General features: G+C 39.7%; 3 protein-coding genes across 8 annotated transcripts; 1 reads left to right on the top strand and 2 right to left on the bottom strand.

Moving 5' to 3' along the window:
* Positions 1-282: 282 nt before the first annotated feature.
* On the bottom strand, positions 283-9,339 carry LOC113163905 (guanine nucleotide-binding protein G(olf) subunit alpha-like). Of its 2 annotated transcripts, none has more exons than XM_026362951.1 (13): positions 7,483-9,339; positions 7,249-7,389; positions 7,028-7,100; positions 5,931-5,985; positions 4,852-4,971; positions 3,028-3,125; positions 2,568-2,622; positions 2,402-2,475; positions 2,112-2,170; positions 1,890-2,010; positions 1,664-1,794; positions 1,244-1,311; positions 283-974 (listed from the first exon to the last, which is right to left on the bottom strand). In XM_026362951.1, exons 2-13 carry the CDS (start codon positions 7,382-7,384, stop codon positions 828-830), a joined length of 1,137 nt encoding a protein of 378 aa, XP_026218736.1. In that variant the 5' UTR covers positions 7,385-7,389; positions 7,483-9,339; the 3' UTR covers positions 283-827. The 2 variants fall into 2 exon arrangements, with proteins under 2 accessions (XP_026218736.1, XP_026218737.1); XM_026362952.1 differs by having other exon boundaries at positions 7,801-9,339.
* sycp2l (synaptonemal complex protein 2-like) lies at positions 9,311-16,603 on the bottom strand. 4 transcript variants are annotated; one of them, XM_026362947.1, is made up of 25 exons: positions 16,500-16,603; positions 15,812-15,931; positions 15,609-15,722; positions 15,386-15,490; positions 14,876-14,900; positions 14,599-14,678; positions 14,247-14,335; positions 14,040-14,074; positions 13,557-13,699; positions 13,430-13,482; positions 13,303-13,348; positions 13,139-13,231; positions 12,923-12,995; positions 12,687-12,829; positions 12,444-12,567; positions 12,091-12,140; positions 11,939-12,008; positions 11,513-11,592; positions 11,392-11,434; positions 11,126-11,218; positions 10,862-11,043; positions 10,686-10,780; positions 10,068-10,167; positions 9,877-9,935; positions 9,311-9,428 (listed from the first exon to the last, which is right to left on the bottom strand). In XM_026362947.1, the coding sequence occupies exons 1-25, from the start codon at positions 16,500-16,502 to the stop codon at positions 9,380-9,382; spliced, it is 2,067 nt and encodes a 688-aa protein (XP_026218732.1). In that variant the 5' UTR covers positions 16,503-16,603; the 3' UTR covers positions 9,311-9,379. The 4 variants fall into 4 exon arrangements, with proteins under 4 accessions (XP_026218732.1, XP_026218733.1, XP_026218734.1 ...); XM_026362948.1 differs by lacking the exon at positions 16,500-16,603 and adding an exon at positions 16,293-16,448; XM_026362949.1 differs by lacking the exons at positions 14,599-14,678; positions 14,876-14,900 and having other exon boundaries at positions 16,500-16,602.
* Positions 16,604-18,187: 1,584 nt separating this feature from the next.
* gcm2 (glial cells missing transcription factor 2) lies at positions 18,188-27,068 on the top strand. Of its 2 annotated transcripts, none has more exons than XM_026363417.2 (8): positions 18,188-18,576; positions 23,047-23,110; positions 23,241-23,429; positions 23,507-23,619; positions 24,078-24,203; positions 24,290-24,546; positions 24,958-25,288; positions 25,977-26,091. In XM_026363417.2, exons 1-7 carry the CDS (start codon positions 18,484-18,486, stop codon positions 25,274-25,276), a joined length of 1,161 nt encoding a protein of 386 aa, XP_026219202.1. In that variant the 5' UTR covers positions 18,188-18,483; the 3' UTR covers positions 25,277-25,288; positions 25,977-26,091. The 2 variants fall into 2 exon arrangements, with proteins under 2 accessions (XP_026219202.1, XP_026219201.1); XM_026363416.1 differs by having other exon boundaries at positions 18,189-18,576; positions 24,958-25,198; positions 25,977-27,068.

The following is a 27,068-nucleotide window of genomic DNA, read 5'->3' as shown; positions in this document are numbered from 1 at the left end:
TAAACATGAGAGAGCTGTAGTGACCAAGACATTTAACCATCTCAAAAATGAGTTAAAAATATAAGCCATTCCTTTAATTTCATACATCTGTCAATGATATATTAACAATAGTTATTTAAAATATTTGGATTTTAATTAACTGAATTTTTCTGTGACCGTTCTGAACACAGTTTTGTTTGGCTGAGACATTTCCCAGTCAACACATCTAACATTCTTCAAAAGTAATCTCAGTAGAAAATAAAACGGCAAATCAAAAATTTGACATAAAAATTCTTTAATATTACTTTTATACAACGATGGAAGGAAGTTTTCATTCAATAGAAGTGTTTATTTAAAAAAAAAAAAAGTCTTTAAATAAATCTACAATTTTCTGAATGTATCATACGATAAAATATTCAGAGCCTGAAACAGCCAATTGGTGGATAGGCAGTAATAATAATAATAATAATAATAATAATAATAATAATAATAACAACAATAACAATAATAGTGACACGGTCAACATGAAAAAATACATTTAGATTTAGTTATTTTAGTCTAAACTAGTTTTCTAAACTCCGCCCCCCCCTCATTTGGCAGACTGTTTGCCACAGTGACGACAGGTAAGCCATGTTCTTTTAACTTCAGAACTACACTACCCACAATCCCCTGCAGGATGCAGAGGTAAAGAATAAAAAGACACTGCCCTAATCAATAATCAATAAGTGAACTGATCGCTACAGTGATATAAATGCCTGTGATATAACGGATCAGTGTAAATATGTCAGGATCTATCAGTACTCATGGCCGATTGGATTACAGGGGGCGAGGCCCACCTGATAGGCCAATCACAGCAGCTCGTACTGTCGCAGGTGCATGCGCTGGATGATGTCACGACAGTCTTGGAAGACACGCCGGATGTTCTCGGTGTCGACAGCACAGGTGAAGTGTGGATAACAGTAATGTTTCCCCTCGCCGCTTGCTGTGCTGATCCTCTGAAACACAACAGGTGGAGTGTTACTTTCAACAGGTTACTGACTCAACGTTAGTGTACTAAATGCAGTAACTATTGTACTAATCCCTTATAACGATACTTACAGTACCTACAGTCCAAAAAAATTTACTTAGTAACTACATAAAGTTAAAGGTAACTAAGTATGTTGTGCTCAATTTGTGTCCAGACTTGTTCAACTTAAGCAGAACTTATTTTAATAAATGTTATCATCATCCTCATCATCATCATCATCTTCTCAGTGTGTTTTACCAGAAACTCGTCTCTGATGAAGAACTTGGCCCGGATCACTTTGGGGTCTTCATCGGTATCTGGAACAGCTTGAAACACAAGCACACTGATGTCAGGACAGACGGCATTAGTTCAGCGTTTTGCCTGGTAAATGTATTACAAAATTAATTATTAAAACTTGATGCCAATCGAGCATAACATCTCCATAAATTCCTTGTTTTTAATCCATGTTTTACTTGATCTCTGATCTTTAGAGGGATGCAGAAGCTTTTTATGTCAACAGAATCTTTTATCAGTCGGATGCATTTCTGTCAACCTGTCTTGTCGAAATGCTTGGAAGAAAATTTTACTGGCTGTAGTACTGTTGTCAGAAGAGTGTATTAGCAGCTTACATATACACACATATATTGTATGTTAACAAATACTGTATCTGTGTAGTACCATCTGGAGGTACTTGGTAGTTGTTGTATTCTGGGAAATAATCTTCCAGTTTAGATTTTCCAGCCAGAATCTTGTCAGCCAACACGTCCTGTTTGTTCAGGAACAAGATCACTGAGATGGTCTTCAGAAACCTGCAGCCAATCACAGAACAAAGCCAGTTAAATCCAGCCAATCACTGATCAGAGAAGGCTGGATCCAACCAATGAGAGGGCAGACGCTGTTAAACCTGTTGGTCCAGATGGATCTGAAGAGGTCCAGAGACTCCCTGAGCCTGTTGGTCGAGTTGTCCTCCCTGATCACCATGTTGTAGCTGCTGCTGGCAGCAACAAAGATGATGGCCGTCACATCTGAGCACAGAGAAACAGTTTTTTGTTAGATACTGGTCTGCGGTCAGAACTTGACAGATACAGGCCTGTGATCAGCTTTGGTTTTTTGGTTGTCCTCTCACCATTGAAGCACTGGATCCACTTCCTGCGTTCATCCCTCTGTCCTCCTACGTCAAACATGCTGAGAGACAGATATCACTTATGTTATAAAAAGTCACATCACAAATAAATAAACATGTTGCTGTTGCGCTTGTTGTTTTAAAAGATCATGACCAGTTTCTTTCCTTTTGTCTGTGGTCCCACGTTTCTTTGTGTTTTTATTAACAGACACATTTTACCCTGAACTGATCCCAACTTCAGCAACTTCTATTACCCACTATTGTTACTTGTTAGACAAGTTAAGGACACTCACTGAAAGTTGACTTTATCCACCTGAAACCTGGTTTCGAAAATCCCAGAGGTCAAAACTCTGCATCGTAACAAATCCTGCAGACGAAGAAACAAGTGTCATCAGTGAGAATCTTGCAACAGGTGAGTCATCATGGACACAGAGCTGACCTGTATATGAGGTTAGGTACCTGGTCAGTAGGTGTGTAGTCTGTCCTCCTAACTGATTCCAACCTGTCCAGGAAGCTGCAGCACAAATAAAAATGAAAAATGTCCAAATAACATGTTAATTTTGATTGACATTAATTGACATTAATGCTGATTAATTTTGCTTTTTACTTTTTTGTGTGTGCGAATTTCAGCAACAGGGGGATGAAACAGTCTATGAGCATAAGAGCAGGAAGTACAGGTGCCAGGGCTGCTGCAGCGTTCCAGCTCCTCTGTCATGTGGGTTGACAGAACCTATTTTGCCATTTTGTGCTTGATTTCTGCATTAATAATTTAATTACATATCCTGTAGCCAACAATTACTGCTCCTGCCAACATGTCAGATTCTTACAGAATGTGATGGTTTGTAAAATAAGATTTTTAATTAGGATCAATCTCCAAAAACTGAAGATGGGTTAATGTAATCTTGTCTTTGTGTCTTACTACTGAGCGCAGTCGATCAGCTGATATTCATTGGCACGTTCAAAACACGCCTTCACGCCATTATCCTCCCACAGTTTCTGAGTATGCTCAAAGAAGTCCTGAGAGAAAGACAGAAAAAAAAGATAGTTTAAATATAAAATAGTGTGTGAGGTTATTACAATTCTAAATTCTCATCACAATGAGATGGATGATACAATCCTTCAGTTATGTAATATAAATCAAGAGCCATTCATGTCAACTGCTTTTATGTCTCAGTTACTAAACACAATGCTAACTATTCAAAAGGCCAAGATCCTCACTGCTGCACACCAATAGACCATACACATAACTAGGAGTTATGCAATAAATTCTAGTCCAAGTCTAAGGCAGCTCACTGACTTTGTACCTGTGAGACTTATAAGTCATTTGTCATATTAAACCCTGCAGATGTGTCTGTGTTCATGTGTTTTCCTCAGGTAAATGCCTCTGTAGCTGAGTGTGACGCCATCTGATTGGACAACAGTGACAGCACTGTAACCTGTGTGCATCCAGTCGGCCAATCAGCAGCAGTGTGCGAAGTGAAGGAGTTTAGCAGAGACACAGGAAGAAGCTTGTTTTGTCTCTTTGTCGTCCGCAGAGAGCGACACGTTTGGATAATGAGGCCTCGGGTGAGACTCGCACACAGACAGCCAGGTGTCCCAGGTGACCTCATTACATCATGTCAGTAACATCATTAAAACAAACAAGCTCTAAGCCAACTCTCCTGGTGCTGTGCTAAAGGCACATTTCACCTGGTTTATGTTGGTAACTGTAGTCAGACTCTCAGCTCACCTGGTGAGACAAAACATTTTAGTCTGTTTCCTCAGACTGATCTGTTGTTACAGGGATGAACTGTGACAACACTGCATGGTGTGTGGTTTACAGGTTGGATCATGTCAAACTATGCTCAAAAATGTACTTTAAGTACAAAAGTAGCAGTACTGCAGTAAGAAGTGATTTCTCTGAGCTCCAGAGAAAGTTTTTTTGTACTTTTGTACTAAATGCTGTTGATAACATGAATCTAACATGTTGAGGTCGTGTTCAGTTTGATTCTTGAACAGACATGTTCGAGAAACATTTTACTGATTTACTGTGAAAAACGATTAACATTCACAAACTGAACCTTTAAATAGTAGAAATAGATAAATAGAATAATAATAAACAAAACAAAAAAAAAAACACGTTTGAGCCACACAGAGAAATGATTCATCTCACATCTGTTCTTTTAAATGTTGTAGTGTTGAATAAAAACTAAGGATGGAGATCAGTGTTACTACAGAAGTTGGTGTTGAACAGCAGCAGAGTTTAAAGTTTATTATTATTATTATTTAAGTTTATTTTCCAACAGCTGCTTCATCCATAATAAAACATCAATGTTGATCAGTTCATTAGATTCAGCTTTAACAATCTTCAACTGCAGAGTAACTGAAGCTGTCACTTACGTTGAATGGGGAAAAAAGTAGAAGTACAAACCTCCACACTCTACTTAATTAGGTTCAGTATTTAGTTACAGCTGTATCCATCTGTGTTGTGTACAGTTACTGCTGTTGTTGAATGAAAATCCTGTCAGTGGTTTTAGTTGAGGCCTCTGGACTCAGGTGTTTAACCTCTGTACAACAACCCACATGTCACCTCAATCAGCCAGAAGCTGTGAAGGTTCCACACAGGTTAAAAACCTGAAATCTGTCAGAACTGAACAAACATCTTCAACCTCAACAACATCCAGTCACCATCGGGTAGCACTTTACATACAGTGTGTGTCACAGTGTGTGTCACAGTGTGTGTCACAGTGTGTGTGTGTGTTACCTCTGTGTACTCAAAGTCAGACAGCGGTGCGATGCTCCTGATGTAGTCGGCTCTGAACTGATTGTCAGGGTTACCAAGGGGCACAGGTGGTGTCAACATACTCATGGCTGACACAATGGTCTGAAATACACAGCAGAGGAGAGTTAGAGTCAGCCTGATGAAGATGTGTGGTGGATTGAAACTTTGCTATATAATAAAGTTCTAGTGTGGCGCCTTTGTTTCTTTTTGTCGTCTGTCTTCTTCCAACTCAAACTGCGTGGTTTTATCTTTCTGATCCTGCCATTAGTCTTGCAAAACACAGGCCCACTCCCAGGAGGGGACCTGGAAACCATCAGTAGCTGAAGAGTCTGTCGTTCCCAACAAACTGTAGAGTTGAAGGCACCTGTCAATTCGGTCTCACTGCTGCCTCTGTCATCACCTTCTTAATGCATGTAGTTATTTTTGTTACTAATATTATTGTTATAGTGTTTGGTACTGAAGCACACAGTAACTCTATGACCTGTTCTGAAGAATCCAGTGCATTCTGGGACAACCCCCAGTGGGATATAACATGTGGTTTCTATCAAACAAATGATGATGATCTTGACTCAACCAGAGGGTTTAATCATTTTACCTTTTTTCGATGAGCTGAACTGAATAATCAAAGAACACGGAGCCTTTGTATAGACACCAAGATTATTTAAAGTCAAAAAATCATTTGACAGAAACGGTGCTTACTGAAACAAAAAATTAAATGGCCTCCTGAGTTAAAGACCTTCCATCCAACCCTTTCTCTCTACGTGGACTACGTGTAGGGGTATCCTGATCTCTGTGGGTTGAGCGGTAAGTGGTAGGTTTTTATAGGTGACAAAAGATGGACTGATGACACACAGGAGGTGGAAGGTTTGTCCCATTTTCTAAGAGTATGTTTCAACCATTACTTTAGTCTAAGGGAGAGCTCTAAAATGAGGGGTAATGGTAAAAACTAAGAAATTATTACGTATCTTTCCTCTTTTCCTCCAACTTAGTCGTTACAACTGGCAGAGGTTGGTAAACAATAAATCATAATTATAAAGATTTCTGCAGATCATGTGACGTACCACTATGGCGTCCTTCACGTTCTTCCTGATGTCCTGAATCTTCTGCTGCTTCTCTCTGAAATAAAATTATTTCCTAATTATTCACCTTTGTACCTGTCCCTGAATTCTCAGACTGTCGATTTAGTTTTTCGTTATAGTGGGCGACTTTAACATCCATGTAGATGTTAATAACTGCCTTAACAATACAATTAACTCATTATTGGACTAAATTTCCATTGCTATGCAGATGATACTCTAAAATTTACCTATTAAACCAGAAGACACTAATCAATCACTCAAACTTCAATCATGTTAAAAAGACAAAGGCCTGGATGTCCTCCAATTTATTACTCTTCAATTCAGACCTGACAGAGGTTATTTTGTTTTGGTCCTCAGAGGCATGATGTTTAATCATATTAGCCTCAATTAATACTTTGAGGAATCTTGGGGTCATCTTTGACCAGGATATCTCCTTTACATCATACATAAAAGAAATCTCTGGAACTGCCTTTTTCCACCTGAGGACTATTAGTAAAATTAGGAGCATCCTGTCTCAAAGTGATGTTGAAAAACTAGTCCATGCATTTGTTACTTCCAGACTGGACTATTGTAATTTACTATTAATAGTTTGTACTAGTAACTCCTTAAAAAGCCTCCATCATATCTTAAAGACCTTTCTCTCTCCACTGTCTCCTAGTGCTGCTTAAGAGGAATTTCTTGGGGTTTCTACATAATTCTGTAAGATCTAAATGTTACTATGCTACAGCAAGTGTTTTAAGATTACTGTATATTGTCAACTATTTTACTCCATAAACCAGACTACATATACAAATTAAAGTACAGCACTAGACTACAGTACATCCTGCAGGTAGAGAAGCCACTGAACCTACTGAGAAACTAAATCTAAACTGTCAGACCTGAATTGTGCAAATAGCACAAACATAAGTTAGATTTTCACCACAAGGTTAGAGTCGGAAAATAAAAACTAATTTCAGAGCATTGTCTTTTTTGAATAAGAAATTATCCACTGTGCTTCATTTGTTTTGGTCACTGACACAAAAAACAACAGGAAGCTTTAACATTTCAAAATAAAAGCTGATGTTAAAAGTTTGACTCACTCAGAGTTGAAGCCATCGACGTGAAGAATCTTCATCTGCTTCACAATAGTGCTTTTACCGGACTCACCTGCACCTGTACACAGAGCGGTGGACGGACAGACAGAGGCTAAAATTCCTCAGAATCCTTCATTTCACACATGCAGTTGCAGAGAACAATAAAACAATAAAACCGCTCTCCAGCTACTGGGAAACGGTAATAAAGGGACAGACAGGTGCCTCACCCAGCAGTAACAGCCTGTGTGTAGCTTTGTACGTCTGTCTCTCCTTCTGCAGCTGTTTCTCGATCTTCTTGTTTGCTTCTCTCTTCACTTTCTCATCCAGTCGTTCTTCATCTGTCTTCCCTCCCAGACAGCCCATCTCAGCTGGAACCACACAAACCAGTAGAAACCAGTTACCAACACTGGGTTCACTTTATGTTTCCTCTCTGTTGTCTTTAGGTTGATATGACATCACACCTGTTAATTCATCACTGCTCACACCTGAACCTGTTCAGCTGAGAAACATGTAAACATCACACCTGTAACACGTTCAGCTAAACAGATGAAAATTAACAAAAAGGACTCAAAAGAAACTTCAAATTGATGGAAGAAAACCCTGAACTGAGACGAGCTGGATTTTAACTTTAGATTTATCTAATCAGTTTATGATTTTTACTGCAACTTCAAAAGTTTACTTTACTAATTTACTGCAGTACTTTTGCCTAAACAATAAACCAGATTCCTGAAACCATTTCCTTAAGCAGCTGATCTCAGTTCAGTTCTGGTGTGACCCACCTACAGCTGGTTGTATTTCAGCAGGTCCAGGTCCAGAGCAATCTGTCCATTAAAGTCCACAAAGAAAAACTAAACAAAAAACGGGAGATCCTCAGTCGGTCATGACCCCCATCTGAGCTCAGGCCGGGTTCAGGTAAGCTCCAGCTCAAAAGGGACAGAACCGGTTCTCCTGGTGGTTTTCAGGTGTTTAGTGTTAAACAGTGAGGAGAGAAAGACCTGAGCTGCTGCTCTCCGTCTCTACCTCCCCCTTCCCTCCGTGTGCCCCCACCCCCGGGTCTCTAATAGCTCCTCATTAGCGTCTTTCTCTGACTCTGTTTTCTATGGGGGATTCCACTGTTTATCCTTTGGTGTCACTTTGCTGCCTGACAACCAGCAACTGGATCCACAAACACAAACTGGCTTTTCTCCTGGTTCCAGTCTGAACCCTGTTGCACTAGAACAGGATCTGGACCAGCACACAGGAGAAGAAATTACATCTGAGGTTTTAACTGATGCTACAGTTATAAAAGGTTTAATCTGGAAACGGTACCCATGTTTTCTTTCTTGTAGAGACTCAGTATAGATTCTAATCTCAAATTTGTAATCCAGATCTCAGTGGTTGTGGTCCAGTGCAGCACTGTGGACCTTCAGTGTCACTCCAACCAAACATTATATGCTGACGATGTGATCCAGGCAGCATCAACATGCAGAATGTGTGTGTCCTGTAATTCTGTCTCTGAGCTCTGCTCGTACAAAAGGTTCTAACACTTTGTTTGTAAATAATATCTATATACAGTATATATAATAGGACAGTGGTGCCATCATGATGGTTCTGTGCACCACCATAGTGGATTTAAAATTAAACATCTAACATAAGTTTAAAGTTTGGTAGAAAATACTGGGTGAACCATGACATAGTCGTATTTGATAGTACAGTAACTCAAAAACAAATATTGTCATAGTCAGTTTTAGTACTTTGTTATAAATCCTCTGTAGTCAGCAACTCCCTAAAATCTGGAACCTACAGACATATTCGACCAAACCCTAAACCTAAAGTTGACAGTTAACACATTTTGTTTAGTGGTGTTGTACAAAATGAAGTGTCTGAATCTGATCTTCTGTTCTGTTCTGCTCCTGTTTCTTGAATCTAATCTTGCCCACTTCTTATTTTCTCTTCCATGATGTTGCACTTTAACTCCCTCTGCACTCTGTGTTATAATCACTGCTGGTTTGTCTCCATCTTGTGTCCCTGTGCAGCCACTGATCCTCACACTGTCTAAATGTGAAGTTAGTGATGCAGTTCACAGTCTGCTAGAGGTTAGAGAAAATAAGCTGGATTTATTCACTATGCTCATTTTATTTGTTTTGGTTCAGTAAAGTTGTTTTTGAAAACTGATCATTTAACTCAACTAAAAACACGTCAACGCAAAAATCACTAAAATCTGAATGAAGTTTGGTGAGTGACAGTGATCCTAACAAATAAAGAGCTGTGATTTTAAGAGATCAGCGTTTTCTCTAACAGATAAGGACTCCGATTGACTGAAACTGGATCACAAATCTGAAGGGAGTCCTTATCCGAACGTCCTCTTCTTCCCCACCTTCATTGGCTGGACAAATTCTCCAACTCTCCATTTTCCGAAGACTTCAACCTGAGACCACAAAAAACCAGAAGCTGGAGGTCTGAAAATGTTTCACCTAGATTCAAAGTACAGCTTCACAGTCTAGATCCAAACAAAATGATTACAGCCTGAATACATGTAAACCAGATCAGGTGGTTAAACTATTTTAAAACACGTGCAGAGCAAATCCTGCAGGTCTGCATCTGTTTATTTCAAAAACTCAAATCTAAAAGTTTAAACAAGTTTTAGAATTCAGATCCTAGAACTAGCCCAGATATGTAGCATGCCTTGTACTTCATTTATGAGTCACTTTGGATAAAAGCGTCTGCCAAATGACTAAATGTAAATGTAAACTAAATGTAAACTGGTCTCAACAGATGCAAGTTAAACTGCACCAGTGTGAACTGGTTTAATCTAGATTCAGAGTTTCAATCTCATACCCATCAGTCAGCAGGAGTCTTAAGGGGATTTGACTGACCTCTGTAGGTGTTCATCACAGAAGGACCCGAGTCGCTGCATTTCAGACTGGAAAAAACTCTGCAAGACAGACGGGAACAGTATAAGTGCTGGAACAGGTCTGACACCTAAACGTGCTCCTGATGCACCATAATTATTTCCTACACATATTTAAATATTGCATATAAGTATTACTGTAGCACATGTTAGTACCAGGATCTGTGAGTTGATGGAGTTCAGGTTTGTGGCGTTTTCATCCAGTCGCTTCAGTTGATCAGTGACGCTGTTTTCAAACGTCTTCAGCAACAACAACCTGGAACACAGGTTATTATAAACAATTATTAATGATGCAGATCATTATTGTTCTTAATGTAGCATGTTCTTGTGGGAAATCCATCAATATTATAGAACAAGTAAAATCTAATTGGTAGTGAGTAGTTACTGAGTAATTAGAACAGAGTAATTAATTATTGAGTTTTATTTTTCTGACTAGAGAGATGTATTGGAATGTTTTTTAATAAATGTAATAAATTAATAAATGTGATAATTTAAATACCTGATGTTGCTGATGTTGTTACCAGTTAATTATTTCAGAGTTAGTACATGACCTTATTTATCTAGTGCACATTTAAACCTGTATGACTTCATAAAGTACTACATTACTGTCCATAACTTCATATCTATAATCTGCCCAGTTGTAAGATCCAGGTACATTACTTACTCATTATTTTTTACAGTATTTTACTTTGTGACTCTGTTTGATTCTGTTTTCATGTTACATCACATGTGAAGTGACATGTCAAGTATGGTGGCAGACAGATGTGATGGTACCTGTTTTGGTGGACCGCTGTGAGCAGTGAGGAAACATGTTGGTGACACTCTTTCAGAGACAGCAGAACTTCAGTTTCCACTTTTTTCCAGCAGCCCTGAAAATGTTTTAAAGCTTATGTGGGAAATAAAATTGTGGACATCAGTAATCACTAACTACGTTAGGCCTGTTTACTGACTGTACAGTGTTGTTCTAGTTGATCTCTGAAGGTTTTGAAGGCGACTGAAATGTCGGAGGTCAGGTCCGAGTGTGGCTCTGCCTCTGGCTCTTTCACAGGCTGCTGCCTCTCTACAGAAAACCCTGCCTTCTCTGGGAATAGCTCATCCTCTGTAGATGGTGCCGCCCCCTCTGGTGAGGGCTCTGGGACGAGGTGAGCAGCAGACAAAACTCAATATGAACTGAAGCACCATTTACATTTTAACTTGGAAACAATCAAAGGTACCAGTTTGTGCTAAGGAAGACTTCTCTTCTTCAGGCTGAGGCTCCGCCCTCCTTTTCTGAGATGAGACTTCCTCATTTTGGTCCGACAGGTAGCCTTTGCACAGACAGAAAAAAAAAAAAAAAAACTGTTTATTTGGTAAAACCAGCATTGAACTCAGTTTCTATTAGAAAGAACATTTCAGTCAGTGACCAGTATTAAATATTACCACTGATGATGTTACTAACTGATTGATGTGTTTTAATTGCAGAAGAGAAGAAAAGAAAAACCTGAATCTTGAGCAGATCTCTTTCTGATCGAGCTGGAAACTTCCTGTAAAGACAAATTGGAAACAGGAACCAGCTCAAGTTTTTATTTTTTATTTATTTAGTAACAGAAGAAGAAATGTACCTGTTTCAAAGGGGAGCTGCTCTCGCCAAATTCTACTGAAGGTTCCTGAGGAAACTGTTGCTCCACCCCCACAGGAACACCTGACACAGGTAAAACAAAACAAACAAAACAAATGATCTGGATGTACTGGTCCTAGATTCCTCTGACTTGTCAGGAAATTTTCTTGAAGATTAAAAAAAACAAAACAAAAAACAAAAACAAACAAAAAACAGCAGAGTTCCACTATTTTACAGTACAAAACCACCATCACTAGCTAGATCCACCACACTAACCCAACACCAGCACTAATAAAAGTGTCTTCTGTACAGTAGAAACTATAAACACTATGGAGAAGATGAACAAAGCATCAAAGACAAAAAGTGCTGTTTAAACGAAGCCTCGTCATGAAAGACAGAAAGCATCACAAGGACGCAGTCGGTGTCTGACCTGAGCGGTACGACGGAGTGGAGTGTCGGATCTGCTCAAACAGTATCTCAGCTCGGCTTTTTCCTGCAGCCTGAAGAAACGCACGGCTGAAAAGTGCACATTTATTTAAGTGTGATATCTGCAGTCAGACTGTAGCTCAGGTGCGTTTGTACCTTTGGTACAGAGGATTCATCCTCACTGCTCGGAGACGACAGTGGCAGAACTACAAGGAAACACCAACATGTTGTTAATGGTTTTTAAAGCTGATTCTGAGACTACACTAAACCAGGAGTTCAGATACACTTCATACAACCTTCATTTTTACCATTTGATTTAAAGACTAATTCGATTCCGACTGAACACGGCATAAAGTTTTTCTCCATTAAAATTATAGATCTGCTAAAACAGACTGATCGGATTCTGATAACAACCCACAGTAACCTGGATCTCTGATGGAGAGCAGTACAGACAGAATCGAGACCTGATCGTTTCAGGACTCAGGTTTAGTGAACGTGTTGGCGCTCACTCTTCAGGTGAGTCTTGCTGTGCGGTTTCTTCCTGCTGTAGGATCGACCACCATGTTTGTTGGCAGAGAGCGCGGTCTGGACTGTCCCACCTGGGTCTTTAACTTGGGAGGAGCTCTGTGCTCTCTGGTTATACACAGTACAGACAGGTGACAAGACAGGTGAGGAGACAGACAGATATATGTCCAGAGAAACATGAGAGAAGACCCACAGGTGAGCAGATAGACAGGTAAGAAGACAGACACCATGAAGACTCTCTGCGCTGCCTCCTCCAGCTCCGTCTGATGTTCACAGCTGAAGCTCAGCTTCACAGTCTGGCCTCTGCTGTTGTGGTGCATGATGGGATTGCTCATTTTGACGCTGAGGACCACCTCTGACCCTGTGCATCCTGGGAAAACACGGTCTAGTTGGTTGTTCCAATAATAATATTGCATAAATCAATGTCCAGATGTTAGTGAGGAAAGAAATAAGATGCACTGACCCTCATCTTTCACTTGTAGACTGTAGTGGTCCAAGTCCTCTCTCTGCAGGTGCATGGACCCCCACAGGAAACCCTGAAACCCACAGCACACAAAACTCAATGTGAAACACTGAACATACAGAAATATCCTACATCATTTAGTGCTTTCTGGCTGTCAGTGTGAGACACTGAGTCACTGTTTAGCAGTACATCACAATCTGGAGACCAGTTTGTTACCTGAGGCTCATCGATGAAGAAGCTCACACATCCTGAGCCCAGATTAAAGTCGATCCAGAACTCATCCAGTTTCTCATCTTTGGGTCGAAACAGCTGAAAAGACAAGACAACTGTAAGCGTGGGAACGTTTGCAGATCTGGAACAGAGAGGATTCAAGGTTTTACCTGAGTCGAGTCCAGAAAGGCCCTGAGACAGGGCAAGGTGTAGACCCTGACAGACGCAGCACAGGGAAAAATAACCTCAGTGAAAAGTCGTTAAGATTCATTAAAATCATTTGATAAAGTTTATCACCTCCTCTGGTCACCGTGGTAACAGTTAATGAAGTTCAGGAAACGCCTGCAGTCCTGAAGAGACAGACAGGTCAGAGAGACAGGTGTTCAGACAAACAGAGGAGCAGGCAGACACGTGGGTCACTCACCACCTCAAAGTCGCCGTCTCTGATGTCACAGAAGGCGCTGCTGATGTCCCGGGTGGGGAACCACTGATTGGCTCTCTGCTCTCGCGCCTTCCTGGGAGTCAGACGACACAGAGCCTCCAAAAGGCTGACCTGCAGCTCGTAGTCTCAAACAGGCAACAACAGTTAGGGGTTTAGTTGTGAGGTGAGAATACACTGAACGCCTCACTGCTGCATTTTGAGCTAGAAGTCCCAGTTTTCTGTCAGAGCTGAAAACACTGACATGAAACATACGAGTGACTTTTCCTTTCCGAGTATACATCATGTCTCTAAGACAATAAAGAAGCCTGTACTGCTGTCACTGAGGCCGTCTGCAAACTCCTTAAAGAACAAATCCTGGATCAAAGAGAAGTAAAGCACTAAAGAAGGATTCTTTTTGTTTTTGATTAGTTTGGACTTGACTGTTGCTTTGAATGTGAACAGACAGGAGCAAATGGAGAAACTCACCTCCAACAGTCAGGACTGCTGCTGCCACCTGGGATCTGTCAGACAGACAGGTGAAGAGACAGACAGGTGGAAACAGTTTGTGCTGAGGTTAGATTGGAGGGAGGACTAATGATTACCTTTGATTCACAGTGTGTACAATTTAACACATTTATGCAAACTTCAATCATAGCGTACTCTGTACTAGTATTACAATATATAGGGTATTACAATATTTGATTCTGGTTCTGGTCATTCTGGATCAGTCTCCGTTGATCCCGGCTCAGAGATTCGAGGATGCTATTAAAGGTTCTGATGGCCTGAAACAAGAAAACCACTTTCAACTTAAATGGTAGAAAAACTTGATACCAGAACCTGCAGAGACCAGTAGAGACCAGTAGAGAGCAATCCAGACCAGCAGAGAGTGTACAGAGCATTGGATATCAGTGCAGACCAGCAGAGAGAGACACAGACCAGTAGAGAGCAATCCAAACCAGTGCAGACCATTAGAAACCAGCAGAGTGCGACACACACCAGGGCCGACCATTAGCCCAGTACAGTATTTGTGGTTTGGATGTTTTACCTCCAGTCTCAGTGGAAAGTGGATTTCCGTTTCCACAGCAACTCTAGCCAAGTGAAGGAGGACCACAGAAAGCTGACTGACTGAGAGACAGACAAGCAGACATATGGACATGTAGATGGACAGGTAGGAAGAGGGACAGGTAGACGGACAGGTAGGAAGAGGGACATGTAGACGGACAGGTAGGAAGAGGGACATGTAGATGGACAGGTAGACATATGGACAGGTGAGTTTAGAAATGGACATTCTTACTGAATATACAAACACAACAGGAACACACCTGGGAGAGAAGCTTGACCCAGTACCTGACACACAGGGAGGACACAGAGTTTTACGTACAGTCAGCTGTGACTCAACAAATCAAGCTGCAAACCAAATTGAAAACATGAGTATGTACAATTATCTAAAACATGTCGTCCAAAGCCCCAGAGTAGGGGACAGGGCCTGTGTAAAAACCTGGTCCTACTCACTCTGAGACTGTAACAATTTGATAGTTCATTAAATGTCCAACAGAACTGGTTTCTGCGTTTTTGTTGATTCTACATTTGTAGAGTATTAAAGAATTTAAATTGCAATAATATTTGTATCATCATTACTATATTTAAATAATTAATGACGTTATCGTACAAATCGTTATGGTCTTTTTAACGTAATACTCACTACACTGTCACGTCACACATGGTTGAGGAACACGTTGTGAATCCAACTTAGATTTTTCTTAGAACACTACAGAATAGAACTAAATAGACCTACAACAGCTGAAGACTTCTCATCCCAGCATGCTCCTTACCAGGAAGTAGTCGTAGAACTCCTCAGCCAGGTTCAATAGGTGGGTGGAGCTTCTGTGGTGGATGGAGGTCAGCAGGTCACGGACAGCTTCGAACCACAGCAACACCTAAACAGACAGGAGTTACTAGTAACTGATTACAGATTACTACAAACAATGATCCTACTAGATAACAGGTACAGATTACTGATTACATTTTATTATAGATTACTGGGTAACAGATTACTTTTGCAGTCAGTCCGTGGTCAATGAGGGTCTGCAGGTCGTCTTTGTTCTCTGAGAGAATCTGTAAAGACTTCAACACAACTAGGACTCTACTGAAACCAGATCCACATAGATCCTGCAGATATAAACCACAACACACCAAATCCACACAGATCCAGCAAAAGTATAAATCACAACAATCCAGATCCTGCAGAGTCCCGTTACCTTGGTAACCAGCTGGTCCAGTCTTGTGAGGGTGGTGCTGGTGAGACCTTCATAGTGAATCACCGAGACCAGATGAAAAGAGTCTCCGCGGTGCAGACAGTCGTCCATCTTCAGTGCAAACTGACAACAGAAAAGAAACCTCACTGCACCAAACTCCATTTAACTTTGAATCAATTTAATACTGTTCAATAATACTGGTCGTCACTTCAACTGAGAAGCTTTATTTTTATGGATTACTTCCTGGAGATAGACAGCAGGGGGCGCTGTAGGTGCACAGTCTGAAAGAGTGGACAAAATAAAAAACACCTGCAGACACAGGAACCAACTGTTCTGAAACTCATTTGACATTTTTACATCTGAAACCACATGATAAATATGCAGCAGCATGACTTTTACCACTACTACTCTTAGATGAATCACATCCTCTGCGCTGTCACACATTAAATTATACTTTATTTCACTGGCTGCTAACGTGAAGTACCTGTCCAGGTAAATCCACCAAGAGAGGAAACAAACAGCGATTCAGCAGCAGGTGAGTTTACATTCACACTGATCAATAATCAAATCTAAAGCGTTTCTTTTTCTTATCAATACGTTTAAACGACAGAAACTTGACCCTTGAACCCCACTCAGACTCAAACCGAAGAGAAAACGTGAAAACACGGTAAAAGTGAACCGGGTTATTTACCATCGTGTCTCCTCCGGCGTGACGAGTCGGGAGCGCGCACAGCTGCCACCAATTAACTCATCAGGCCGTGACACGCGCAGCAGCGGCTCAGGGATCTCAATTTCCTGTCACAGAGTCTGACAAAATAAAACGACTTCCTCCAACAGGCCGCAACACTTTCAAAATAAAGTAGTATTTCTCTATTCTAAAAATCGATATATCGATTACATTATTATTATTATTGTTAAAAGTTTAATTTAGTAGTAGGAGTTTGTGGAGCACAGTGTAAGAGCCACTTGTAACCACAGAACAGAAACTGTTCTTCATTACACTAAACCTCCAAAAATAACCAAATAACAAGCAACCAAATTTTTGTTCTCTATTCAACACCATCTGCCACCGCGGTGGATGAACATGATTATTAGGCTTTAGTGTGTTATTGTGTGTTTGCTTTGGAGCATATAATGATAGCTTTTAGAAGGAGCTTTAATAAAAAAAATAAAATAAAAAAAAATCAGTGAGTGTGACAACAGAACAAAACACTTTTTGTTAAACTACAAACTGCGTTTAACTAAGACTAGTTTTATAATAATTTAGTCTCCATGTATAATGTTACAGTGACATTTTAGATTTTAGCATTATGGGACATAATTATACATAATTATACATCATTTTAGTTTTCTGACTAAAATCAATTAAATATTGTTTGTGATTTAGTGCAAAGACCAGAATTAAAGGGGCTGATTAATAATAAGAATATTTATCTTGTGTTGATTTGTGTCTGTGCGGTTCAGTCGGTTGCTCCTGTAAGTTTATGTTGTGTAGTGGTTGTGTGTATGTTGTGTATTAGTGTGTTTCTGATGTCCCTGCAGTTTTTTTTTGTGTGTTTTTCCTGGTTCAGGTTGTGATGTTGCTAATTCACACACACACACACACACACTCACACACACACACACACACACACACACACACACACACACACACACACACACACGCACACGTGTGTGTTGTGTAAACACTTTGGTGTTTCCCCCAAAACAAACAAACTCATTAGTCATCAATTAGAGGGCGAGAGGGCCGAGGTCCACCTGACGACCTGCTCACCTGTCTGCGTGTCTACCTGTCTGCGTGTCTACCTGTCTGCGTGTCTACCTGTCTGCGTGTCTACCTGTCTGCGTGTCTACCTGTCTCTGGGACTGTCTCTGTAACGTCACACAGTAGTAGTGCTCTAATCGTTACCCACATATTTTAAAGGCGGTGTCTGCTGTTTTTAGACCAGATCTCTTAACATTTTTGATTGTTTTTAGACACAAAGAGTTTATTAAAGCATCATTGTGACCACACGCTAAGATTCAATGTGACGTTTCTAAATAGTCATAAATCTGGACAGAGTTTGGTTAGTGGCTCAGGACATGAAGGACTCTACAGCAAACACACAAACACACCAAATGAAATGAAATGAAAATAATCGTCACATCGGGAAATGTGGACAGAGTTTGGTCGGTGTTGTTGGCGGCTGTGACAGCAGTCCTCGGGTATCTGAGGACCTGGTCTCTCAGGGGTGAGTCCGTTTCAGATCTCCAGTGGCCCAAAGCTGACTGATTTCAATAGTCACTCAGAGAGCTCCTTCCGTCCTACCCTTCCTTCCTTCCTTCCTTCTTTCCTCCCCCTCCTCCTCCCTCTGTCTGCGGAGGACCGTGACGGTCTCACCTGTTCATTCTCTCACCTGAGTCTCAGTGGAGCTGCACGCGACATTTGACAGTTTGACTATTAGAGCTCGTGAAGCAGTAAAAGTTCATAAAGTAATAAAACACAACTTTATTTGTGGACGGGTTCGGTTTGTTTCCTGTCAGATTTGGATCTGGAGTATAAACGGGACCTGTAACACCTGAAGGATCTGGGTTAGAACCGTGAGGAGGACCAGGACCAGGGCAAAGGCAAGGACAAGGATCGGAATCAGGACCAGGACCAGGACCAGGACCAGGACCAGGACCAGGACCAGGGGATGTCCCGGGCGGAGGAGCGCGACGAAGCGGACTGTGTGTGTTCGGTCGGGATGAAGTTAACGTGGGACATCAACGACCCGAAACTACCGCAGGTAACAACAACCGATCAATAGGTGATCCAGACCTGATCGATAGAGACAGGTCTACCGGTAACCCGGGTCAGACTCGGGTTTTATTTTAATCTGACCCTTGAAACCGTTCTGATCTTTCTGCACTCGAACTACCGGAGCTCGTCCGGTCGTGGTTTTCCTCTGTCTGGGTTTCTCTCTCACCTGTGACTCTTTTACAGCAACAAACTAAATAAGTGAAACAAAACGGATTTAAGGCCGCAGACTCAGATTCACGTTGAAACGGATTTAGATTGTGATGCAACAAAAATCCATTGAATGAACCGTATAACTTTCTTAAATTATGAAAAAGTTGTATAAAGTTTGGTTAGGGGGCTGGTATTTTTTAATGACACGGAAATGAATTGATTTACAGAATGATTTCTGATTTCTGAACGCGAGAGACATAGTTTTATATAAAATATTAGGGTTTTTTCTGAATCAAATAATAGATTATTATATAAATATAAGTTGTGAATAAATCTATAATTTCTATTTCTACTATAGGAATCTGTAGTATGTGCTGAAAAAGATATTTACATAAAACAACATTAACATTGAAATTAATGATATTTACAGAGAAACACAACAGATGGGTTACTAAATAAAATAAAATGAATTTAGTTTGGCAAACATTTACACACCCGACAGTGTGGAGAAGCTTTCAAACATCATGTAAGCAAACACCTGAAGCCTAAATACAACATTACATTTGTTTTAAATCTCTGAAAACTTGTGCACTGGGGCGCCCTGTAGAGGTCATATTTATTTATGCAAATTGATGAAAAAGTAAAAGGTTGCTTTTTAAATTTGCATACTTAAACGCTAAAAATCTCATAGAGAGTTTGGTTGATGAGTTGATGAGTTTAGGTTTAATGCAAATTAGAAGACTTCAAATAGAGTTTGTCACATTTTTACACTGAATAACATAAAAATAAAATAGTGAGGACAGCCAATCATTTCTCTAAAATATAAATACAATTTATTCTGTTTTTAAAATAAAGACCCATGATGGTGTGGAATAAAATTATATATCATCACATGAACTGTACAGAAATAATTATTAAACAGCAAAATTAATAATAAATAATAATAAAAAGTGAAAGGTCTTTAAAACCTCAAAAACCTGCACAGAGTTTGGTTGAAGGCTATAATCCATAATTGCTCCTAAAAACAAACTTGGTGAAATGAAAAATAATTCAACATTAGATGTTTCAGACTCGTTCTGTTCTACTCAACACAATGAGAACATGTGCTGTAATATTGACTATTAAAAAATATCCTCAGCCCAGGTTCTTTTTATAATAATATACTTTACCTATATTCTATGATGATATCTGTAAAAAATCGCAGTATTACTATCTTATGGTTTTTGAATTTTAAATATTTTTCTGATGCTGGTTTATTTATTGACCAGTTATTGATAATTAAACACGTGTTCTAATTATCTTCATAAAACATATATTTTCAACTTTCTCTAAAACAGATTTCATGTTTATTTAGTTTTGTATAAAGGCAATTTTCAGCAGGCAAGCAATGAAACTAGTTTTTGTCCTGTTAAACCGCAAAACATCCAGATAAATAAAGCCAACAACCACTAACAATTAATTAATGTTATCCTAACCGCTTTTGCTGTTAAGGGTCACAACTGATTTACACAGAGAGACTAGTGTCTGGGTAATGGATTCAGGTTCTTCTTGCTGTGAGTCAGTACATTTCTACCTACTACACTACCGTGCTGCCCTAGTTTTCAAGTTTTGTGATTAAAAACATTTGAACTAAAAACACATTTCTGTAAAACCTATAAAATCATAATGCAGTTTTGTATAAAGGTCAGTTTTGTTGTTCATTTAGTAGATTTAGTATTAAAGAAATGTAATTCCTAAATAACAGTAATTTTAAAATGATTTGATCTAACAAATATGACTTTCAGCCTTTGGCTGTATGATTAAACCTCAACATTCCCACAAATATATCAGGATCATTATGCTCCTGGGATCATTGGAAGAAAGTACAATTTGGGCTTTACTACCTCAAAAAATAGTTTTATATTGCAGAATAAAATTTAAAAGGTTGAAAAAGTTTTGAATCTTTCTGCTCAGATATGATTTACCGTAAAACATTTAAACATTTTTGCGTAAGATCTCATTTTTAAACTGAAGAAAAGTACTGGTTTTGGTACTGGTGGTGATTTTGAGAGGTTTTGCTAATGTTTTCGGAAGAGTCTGGGGTTATTTAGAGGTTGTCTGAAGGTTATATGGAGGTTGTGGGACTGTTGTGTGACTCGCGCCGACTCTGCTCTTCTTTCTGTTGTTGCACCAACAGTGAAAACTGGTTTTTATTATTTTTGTTTTCACTGAAACCAAAACATCAAACGGAGCTGATCCAGAGTGAGTGCTCACTTTGATCAATATCTGTGATTGAATGTTAACCATAATAAATAATGTTGGGAGCTAGCAGAAACTATTCACACGAAGAAGAAATAAATAAATATGGTTTCCCTAAATGCTAAATAAAGGTAGAGAGTTTGGTTGCAGGTTGTAGTCATGATTCATTTTCTTAAATCATCTATGAAGTTTTGCTCCAGTTTATAAATATGTTCTGTGTCATTGTTGTTGTTTTTATTAACATTAATTTTAGAAAGTTTGAGCTCATGACTCAAGAGTGAAAAACTAATTTAAGAGACAATGAACTGAAATATATTTTGAAAGTGACATTTAATAAAATAAATATAAAAATACGTATATACACTACGTATACACTACTCCATCATCAGTTATCAGTGTTTTTCTGAAAGTAACTTTTCTTCACCATTAAAGTGAATCAACATTATTGAAATTTCCCTAAATTGTCAGAAACTTGTACATAGTTTGGTTGGAGGCTTTAGTTAACATGTTCTGTGGTTAGACACAGTTCACATGCAGACATGAAACATTTTTTTTCTTCTGCCCAGAACTGACTTCAGTGCATGCAACAACGTCCAACACGTGTGAATTATGAACTGAATTTATGTTGTTATTGTGTTTATAGACAAAACGTTTCACAGATCTGTAAAAGCTCTTGAAACAAGCGTGTAAGTGGATCTTAAGTGGTTTGTGTGACACATTGACCACTCTATAGTCTAGAACAAGTCTGTAATGATAATCATGAGCCTCCCAGATGTTCCACCAGAAACATTTTAGGTGTTATCTTTAGGTGTTATCTGAAATAGTTAACTAAAAATGATCTTTACACAAAACGTCATTAACTTTAAACATCTATTAGAGGTGGGTTTATTTAAATATCAGAAATATATACCATACTATACTATACTACTAATAAAATGTAAAAGTTTGTGATTTTCCTAAATACACTAGAAACTGCACAGATTCTGGTTGGAGGCTTTGTCATAGTAAAACTGTTTTTTATATTGTGTATATAATTAGCTTGTTCAGAACTCATAGACCCAGATTAAATCAACAGTACAATTAATAAATAACTTGTGATTTTATTAAATTAAATAAAAAATTAAATTGAAGAGATTTGGGATGAATATAATTTGCTATTTCTCGAATTGAGTTCTGCAATACTATTACGTCAGTGTTACTGAAATCTGGACTCTAAAAATATAGATCAGTTGTGGTTCTCAGTGACGTCTGTTTGCTGCTGTTTGAAGTGATGCTAAAAATAAAAATTTTCTATTTAAAATATTGACAAGAAAACAATGACACAGTGAATATTTAGGGACATAAAAATCATGTATCAAACAACATTATGTTAAGCTGTCAGGTCACATTATGTTTTCCTAAATAAATTAAAAGTATTTTTTGAGTTCTACAGTGAGTTACTAAAAGCTGCTTCAAAATAAATTTAGCTGACACAAAAAGAAATGGAACTAAATTTAAAACAACTTAAAACCATCAGAGTAAATTTATGTCCGAGACTGTTACGGTAAAAAAACATGATAAAAACAACTTCACCTAAAACATCTCTGTGATGTCGGCGCAGAATATGGTCTTCAAAGTGAATCACCAACCAGGCCCCAGGCTCCCTAATGGCCCACATCATTTGAACAATCACAGAAATACATAGTTTGAATATATTTCCTGTTTTTGAACATTGAACATTTTGAACAATCCATCGATTGAGGACAAAACAAATTATTGACTTATTGATTTCAGCCTCACAGTTCTCCAGATGGAAGAAAACAACTTTAACCAAACGTTTTTGCGAGTTCATTTATAAAAATATAATTTCTCAGGTGAAGTTCTGTTGGATAGCTCTGGGGTCACAATGAAAACTAGAAATAGAATATAAATAGAAACCTAAGCTCAGAAGTCCAGAGTAAAGATGGAAAACAAGACAAACACATTGGAATCATTTTAATAGGAGACCAGTCCTTTTTCTTAAATACTTTATCTTTTGACTTTGACTTACTGTCAAACTAAACTAACCCACCTGTGTTTCTGTCTGCAGGACTTGAAGCAGTTTGACCTGTTTCAGGAGTGGACCGATGGTTATGTTCGCTACATCTACAGCGGTGAGACGTTAATACAATTTTATAGTTTGTTTGTTTGTTTCTGTCCATCATTAACAGATAAAAACCAGGAGACAGGAACCTTCAGATACATGTTTCAGCTACCTGATGTCTGATTGCTTGTGATTTCCAGCTGAGGACAAGAATGCTCAGAGACATCTGTCTGGCTGGGCGATGAGAAATACCAACAACCACAACTGTCAGATCCTGAAGAAGTCCTGTCTGGGTGTAGTGGTCTGTTCTCGAGGCTGCGCGCTGCCTGACGGATCCAGACTGCAGCTCCGTCCTGCCATCTGCGACAAGGCCCGGCAGAAACAGCAGAGTAAGAAAAAAGATCCAGATCTCGTTGGGGTCTCCACTTGTGCTGGTGTTTACCTGACTGGACTCTGTGTGTTTCAGAGAAGCTGTGTCCGAGTTGTAACGCTGCCCTGGAGCTGCTGCCCTGTCGTGGCCACAGTGGTTATCCTGTCACCAACTTTTGGAGAGTCGACGGAAAAGCCATCTTCTTCCAGGTTAGCACTGATTCATGGGCCAACATCCTAACTGAGTTAAACTGGACGTCTGACTGGATTTAGACTCGATCCAGACAGCAGGTCTGTAAACAAGTGTAAACCAGATCATGACAATATAAATTGCTATGATAAGAGCTTATTATTCTGATGGCTATAAAAAGGATTGTAAAGAAGATCTTTACATGTAAGGCGATCTAAATCAGATCAGCAGTACGCAGGATCTTGTCTAAACTAGAATCTGCTTCTGATAGTTTTAACAGGTTTAAACTAGAGTCCCATGGTTCAGGATCTGTTTAAACCACGATTTGGTGGACTTATAAAACCGATTCTGAAAGTAGAAGATCTAAATGAGTCGTAACCAAAACCTGCTAGTTTAAACAAGATATAGTCTAAACTATAGGAACATAAGCTTTAACAGGTCTTGTGTTTTTTTCTGTTCTGTTGTTGTGGTCTTCCAGGCTAAAGGCGTCCATGATCATCCCAGACCAGAATCCAAGTCTGAAACTGAAGCCAGAAGAAGCTCTGTGAAGAGAAGAGTGAGTTCGCCTCCTTTTACACCGAAAAGACGACTGATTGAAACACAGGTAATGCCAACAAACAACAAGCTGCTAATGTTTATTGTTTGTTTATTGTTGGTTTATTGTTTTTTATTTTTATGGGATTGTTTCAGGCACTGGGTCCAGCCCTCCTCTCCTGTGTCGAGCCAGCAGACAGAATCTCCTTCATTGAACCAAACTTCCCACAGCACTACCCTGCATTTCAGAGTCCTGAGCCCTACTACAACCCCCACAATGCACTAGGAGAGGCCCCACCCACACTGCAAAAACCAGCCAATCCTAGGCTTTACATGGGTCGCCCTGGTTATGAGTTCCAAGGATACCTGCCCTCACCTTCTTATCCAGTCACTTCTGATCTTTGTGACCCCAGGTCAGTCCCATACACAGTCTGAACCAGATCCTGAGTCTAAACCAGGTCCTAGGAGATATAGTTGTTCTAACTAAACCAGGCTCTGGCAATTTAAACTGTTCTTAACCAGAACCTGGGATTTAGATCCTGAATAGGTTTAAACTAGCTTCTAAAAGTGTAATGTTGTTTCCAGATTCTTGTTCTTTGAATAGGTCTAACCCTGAACTGATTTAAGTCCTGAATTTCAACATGGCAATGTAAACTATTGTAAACCAGATGCTGGTCAAGTAAACAGGTCTAAACCCAGTCCTGAATATCTATCTGAATATGTTTGAATAACATCTGTCTTAGCAAATTTAAACCATATTCTGTGAGGCTAAAACACATATTGTCATTCAAAAGAGACCTAACCAGATCCTGGTCTGTCTGCAGGGTGGCCCCGGTCCTTGGCTCCTCTACCTCCTCTTCTTCATCATCTGCTCCTCTATCCTCTGCGTCTTCTTCCTTCGACCCCCAGGCAAAGCCCCCTCCAAGTTGGAAAGAGCTGCTGAAGACCTCTGCCCCCTACAGTGACAATCATCATTACTACAGCACAGAGTACCCATGCCGTTACCCTGGAAATGCCCCGGGGTCCCCTGCAGCGCTGCAGACTATCATCACCACCACAACCAAGGTGAGGACACCTGTAGATCATAGATGTGAGGACCAATGGAAAGGGAGCAGTGACCCAAGAAGTGTGTTGGATCTTTAAGGAGCCCCAAATGTGAGCAGATTTTAAAGTCTGTTTAATTTCAGGAGGAAGGACTGTCATGTCTTTTAGACCATAAGCAAATAGAAAAACTTCTCTACTCAATTACTTATAGGATTCTGAGGCATTTCCATTAGGATGCTCTGCATGTCACATCTCTACTTCGAGGTCCACATAATTACAGAAAACTGATTACTTCTTAAAGAATCTCCAGAAAACAAAAGCTTCATCTCGAGAAGTGAAATTGTTTTTTATGGCCTTTATGGTCCCCAGAAGTAAGAATGTTTCATCATTAAGTGTCTCTAAAAGTGAGGAGGCTGCTATGTCGCAAACACTGAGGTACATAATTTTCTCTAGGACCCTTCGAAATCTGGTGCATTATTTATTTTTTGGTTTTTAGAATTAACGGATAAAGTCCGAAAAATTCGGGTTAATTTCCTTAAGGGTCCCCAGCTTCCTTAAGGGACGCTGGGGGACTGTACAGAAAAAAATCTTGGGACCTCTCACCACTTTGGGTGGTACCAGAGGTCTGCAGTGGGACACTGCCTGTTTGTAGCTTTAGTTTTGATGGTAAATGTAATGCAGTATCACTGGGGACTGTTTTTCTGGTTTGCTGGACTGAAAACAAAGATTAGTGTAAAAAGAAAGAAGGACAGGGATTAAACCTTGCAGTTATACTGATACCCCTTCTGGTCCTCCTCAGGTCTCTTATCAACCCTGTCCGAAGCCTTCTGCAGCACTCCCTCCCTACCAGTCCTGTCCTAAACCTCCATCTGGCCTCCAATCCTACCAACCCTGTGCTCCTCCCAAACCTCCAGGCCTCCCTGGCTGCTCCTCGCTGCTGGATGATGGCTCCTCTTCGTACTCCACTGAGGTGAAGGTGACGGAGGAGTCTGGCGGCGTCATCAAGTCCCTGTCATTTCAGCCTGAACCTCTGCAGACTAAGACAGAGCGGGCTGACAGCTACGACTACCGCTATGCCTACCCCAACACGTACCGTTACGACGATTACTAATGCAGCACTACCTCCACCCCGTTACAAGTACTGCTACTACTGCTTCTACCAAACATGTACCGTACTTTCAAAAACTGCAAAGAACAAAAACTGGATCTGATCTAGCAAGAATCTGAGAGGAGGTGGATCATCAGGACAAGACTCAAACAGATCAAAACTTTGGTCCATTCTTGATCTCAAGGGAAAATCGTTTTTCATTTCTTCCTCATGCGCCTCTCACCCTCTGGGACAGAAAATTTAACTTTCATACTCAAAATGTTGCACTTTTTAAATTGGACTAAAATGTTTTAAATCCTCTAACTATGACATCATAAACCAGGATTTGTTTGACCCAACCTCATCAACACAAAAGCCAAAGTTACTTGGTGTGTCTGGAGCTTACACCTAGAGCTGGTGGTCTTCCTCAGCAATTATATGGGGCCACTAATAGTCACCATTAGTGAGGTTTGTCTTTCAGGTTCCCAAGGAAGGAGGTTACATCACTAGAAATGAAACCACTGAGCAGCTGCTGAGGAAAACCATGAGATGTGTTGTTGAAAACGTCACAAACAGCAGAAAGTTACATTTTGTGATGACAGTTTTTGTCCAAACTGTTTCAGAGCTTTGCTGAAGTCAATGCATTCAGAAATTATAATGACCCTGTGAGACTTCGTTGTTGTTTTGGTTATTTATTGAAGCGTTTAGACCAGCAGTTTAAAGTGGACTGAGCTGAGCTGGACTGTCTGTGTTCCTGTATGGAAGAATAAACAAACTTAATAAAACAGTGTTGTTGACTGAAGA

This window comes from Anabas testudineus, chromosome 2 (genome assembly GCF_900324465.2).
Source record: "Anabas testudineus chromosome 2, fAnaTes1.2, whole genome shotgun sequence".
Taxonomy (NCBI): Eukaryota; Metazoa; Chordata; class Actinopteri; order Anabantiformes; family Anabantidae; genus Anabas; species Anabas testudineus.
The sequence above is the reverse complement of the archived record's forward strand: the minus strand, read 5'-3'. Positions and strand labels throughout refer to the sequence as shown.

Bases quoted from the DNA above. Each gene is read 5' to 3' on its own strand.
- LOC113163905 (XM_026362951.1), bottom strand. From the start codon at position 7,384: ATGGGCTGTCTGGGAGGGAAGACAGATGAAGAACGACTGGATGAGAAA. The intron at 2,011-2,111 runs GTGAGAGGACAA...CTCTGTGCTCAG, and splicing joins GTGGATCCAGTGCTTCAATG to ATGTGACGGCCATCATCTTT. The intron at 975-1,243 runs GTAAAACACACT...GTTGTGTTTCAG, and splicing joins TCATCAGAGACGAGTTTCTG to AGGATCAGCACAGCAAGCGG.
- sycp2l (XM_026362947.1), bottom strand. The intron at 15,491-15,608 runs GTAATCTGTTAC...CTGTCTGTTTAG, and splicing joins ACCACGGACTGACTGCAAAA to GTGTTGCTGTGGTTCGAAGC. The intron at 14,075-14,246 runs GTAATACCCTAT...TCTGTCTGACAG, and splicing joins CAGAACCAGAATCAAATATT to ATCCCAGGTGGCAGCAGCAG.
- gcm2 (XM_026363416.1), top strand. From the start codon at position 18,484: ATGTCCCGGGCGGAGGAGCGCGACGAAGCGGACTGTGTGTGTTCGGTC. The intron at 23,111-23,240 runs GTGAGACGTTAA...TGTGATTTCCAG, and splicing joins TGTTCGCTACATCTACAGCG to CTGAGGACAAGAATGCTCAG. The intron at 25,199-25,976 runs GTGAGGACACCT...GGTCCTCCTCAG, and splicing joins TCATCACCACCACAACCAAG to GTCTCTTATCAACCCTGTCC.